Genomic DNA, 3,412 nt, shown 5'->3' with positions numbered 1-3,412 from the left:
GGTCAGCTCAGCTGGCCCTGAAGCCACAATTAAATACTCTTATGCTGCTCCAGCAGCGTTCTCTATCAAATAGGGATTCATTAAAAAACTTGCACACTAGAAGGAGATAGAACCCACACCTCGTCATGTGCCTAAATAAAACAAACAGGTTAAACGGCCTTAGGTATACATACTTGCTAAGAACACCTCTCAAATAAGCTTTGGCATGGACAGCACCAGGCAGCCCACAGCTGCCTGAATTAGAGGTCTGGTAATGTCAAATACAGTGATACTCACACACAAGAGGCTTTTGGGGAAGGGATACTCCTGAAAGTGAGGGAACACAGAGAGGAAGGGAAGGAAGGCCGGTGCATGTCAGATCTCACCCCAGCGCTGAGTCAGCGTGCTATAAACCAGCATGCATGTCTGCATGCAGAAAGGTATGGAGAGTGCACTCTTGTGACCCACACCATGACAGTCAGTGCCTCCTGTGGCACGCACACAAGCAACATACACACACGTACACCGATACAACCCACGGAGCTGGTCCAGGAAGGGACTCCTGGCTAATGAGCAGCAGCGTGGACGTTCATGTGGAAGCGGTAGTCCTCCAGCTCCGGGAAGTGCTGGCCGCACACCGCACAGGTGCTGCCCTTGTCCTTGCTGTGCGTGCGCCGCATGTGGCTGTCGTGTGCCGCGTGCGAGGCGAAGGCTTTGCCGCAGTGCTTGCACTTGAAGGGCTTCTCTCCCGAGTGCTGGCGGATGTGCGTGCGCAGGATGCTGGAGGCTGTAAACGCCTGGGAGGCCACAGGAGGAAGGGTGGGGGGAGAGCAGGGAGAGGGGTTAGTGGGCTCCGCTTCATGGCTGTGGAAGCTCAGAAAGATTTCTGATTGCAGACACCAGTAAATATCTCCGATGTGACAAAGGATGAGAAGTCAAGTCAATACTACCCTAATTAGCTTTGTATAGGGGAAACGTAATGCAGGTTTTCTTTGCAGTCTTTACTTTCAAAGTTACTCTTTCATGCTGATGAATGCTGGCTTGGAATTCAGCTGCCAGAATTTGCTCACGCTGGGCTAGCATCTACTTGAAGGGCTTTTCTTTTTCCTTCAGTCACGTTCTGCTCTTCCTTCGGTACCTCCTAGCCCATCTTTCCCCTCGCATGACTTTATCCCCTCATAACAACCTTATATTTTAGGAGAAAACCCTCTCACTAAGCCATAAGCAAACAGGTTGCCAAACAGCCAGCTGTTTCCTTAATTTTTCCCCAGCCAAGTCACTTGTGGGTCCTTTACTATTTGCAGACTACACAAAATAGTTGCTGCTAACCATGTCACCATCAGAAAGCTGAGGAAAATGCCATGCTGGAAGCAAAAATCCTGTACATGGGTGTGAGCAGGCAAAGCTCGCACCCACAGAGCCTCTATAGTGCCTGTTACATAGACTGCCCTGTTACTAAAAGTAAGCAAGCACACCATCGTTATCATGGAGGTTCAGCTCTTGAACTACATCTGTCCATCACACTACACGAGTCACTAAGACCAAACATTACCAATCTGATGAAAAGGGAAATGTGTTAATTCGCTGAATGATTAGGATGGCATCTGAAATACTGTGAAGCATTCCTATACGTTGTCCCTGCAGCAGATCACTGAGCAGGGAATTAGTCCAAATTCTGCCCCAATGGAAAGCAAGAGCTAGGAGCTGACCCTGCTTCTTCAGTCCCAGATGTTTGTATAAACATGATTTCAGAGTTGGGACTTGCATGGAATCATTTAAGTTGGAAAAGACCCTTAAGATCACCAGCTCCAACCACCCACCTGGTACTATTAAAGCAAAGCCCATCTACTGTACCACATCCCAAAGCATCACATTGTCTTCTATCTACCTTCAGGGATGGGGCAGCCTGTTCAGTACCTCTCCACTTTTTCCATTTTAAAGACCATCCTAATATCCAGCTTAACCCCTCCCTGGTGCAACCTGCTGCTATTTCCTCACGCCTGATCCAACCCTCTCACTTCCAACCTCTTCAAACCCTTTCTCCCACTGCATCTCCCAGCTGTACCCAGAACGTACGCACTCAGCTTATCTGGATAGCAACTTAAAGAGAAGGCATCTGTTTCCTGGATAGAAAAAGGGGAAGGGCAGCACATGGTGCTGTGAGGCACTGGAACACGGGAGCTGCCCACCTTATTGCAGTAGACGCATTTGTAGGGGCGCTCCCCGGAATGAACCCGCATGTGTTTGTTCAGGCTGGAGGACTGTGAGAAGCTCTTCCCGCACACCGAGCACTGCAGAAGGAACACAGGAGTTACAGGAAGCACAGAACAGCGCGGCTGGAAAGAGCTGTTCTACATGGGGTTAACTTAACTAGGAACAACTTGAAATATAGTCAGAATAATAATTTTTTTTTTTTAAAGACAGACAAATCATGCAAAATTGCAAGCTCTTTTTGTTTGTACGGTTAAAATAGCCCTAGTAAAACCTGTCTCTGGAACATTAGCAGAAGATACTGATAATTAGTAATTAAATCTGATTCCCCCCCTCCCCCAGTTATTAAGACAGTTACATCCTTTATTTATTCCTCTATTTAAGGGAATCCCTCTTAAGGAGCACTTTGCTGGGAGATGGTGTGACAGCCCCCAGGGCACAGCCACTGCCTCTCTGCTGTATCACTGCAGGCGGTGACACCCAGTGCTGAGGTGCTGAAGTCAAGGAGTCCATGGGGACACTCGCACAAATCCTGAGGGAATGTGCAGGAGCCCACAGATCGTTTCCTTATCCCGCTGTTATTTTGGAATAAATCATCATTCTCCAGTTCAAAATAAACTATCCTATGGAAGGTCATTTTTTACTGATATCATTTCCCTTCCTTGCTTTTTAAGTCGATTTGTTTCTCATTTAATTGCGATATCCATTCAGAACAAGTTTACTGCCACTGCTGTTCTCAAGTATTTATTCCCTATGTGTTGAAAAAAGGAAAGGAAAAAGAGAGGAAAAAAGGGAAAAAAAAAGGAAAAAAAAAAAAGGAAAAAAGGAAAGGATAAAAAGAGGGATGAAGAAAGAAGAAAAACAGGAAGGAATAATTGTGATTTCGATCTGCATAATTAGTGGAATCGTATTAGACCTCAAATGTAATAGAAGCTTCTTCTAAATCTCTTACTAATTCCTTAAAACATTCGAATACGATATCATTGATTTAATTGGATCTATTCCAGGAAAACGGACGTTGTCTGGAGATGACCCATAGGAACAAAGGAGGGTGCTGGGGACCGAAGCAATAGCCGTGCCACACTGGAAGCCCCCCAGCCCTTCCCAACCCCGTTTCACTGCCCGGCGTTGCCGAGGCAGCGGCTCACGTCGGGTGCGACGCTTCGGGCTCTCGCCGTGTGCGACAGCCTCGGCCCGGGACAGGCAGCACTGGGAGCGATCG

General features: G+C 47.3%; 1 protein-coding gene across 1 annotated transcript in view; it reads right to left on the bottom strand.

Moving 5' to 3' along the window:
- Window positions 1-545: 545 nt before the first annotated feature.
- The window catches only part of PRDM14 (PR/SET domain 14), a 5,413-nt gene continuing 2,546 nt past the window's right edge, over window positions 546-3,412 (bottom strand). Inside the window, 2 exon segments of the mRNA XM_042809044.1 lie at window positions 546-776; window positions 2,169-2,270. Of these exon segments, the coding sequence (XP_042664978.1) occupies window positions 546-776; window positions 2,169-2,270 (333 nt within the window).

The sequence above is a fragment of the Centrocercus urophasianus genome, unplaced genomic scaffold (genome assembly GCF_019232065.1).
Source record: "Centrocercus urophasianus isolate 14NV4802_14NV808 unplaced genomic scaffold, USGS_Curo_1.0 seq_11, whole genome shotgun sequence".
Classification (NCBI taxonomy): Eukaryota; Metazoa; Chordata; class Aves; order Galliformes; family Phasianidae; genus Centrocercus; species Centrocercus urophasianus.
This window is presented reverse-complemented; position numbering and strand designations above follow the sequence as displayed.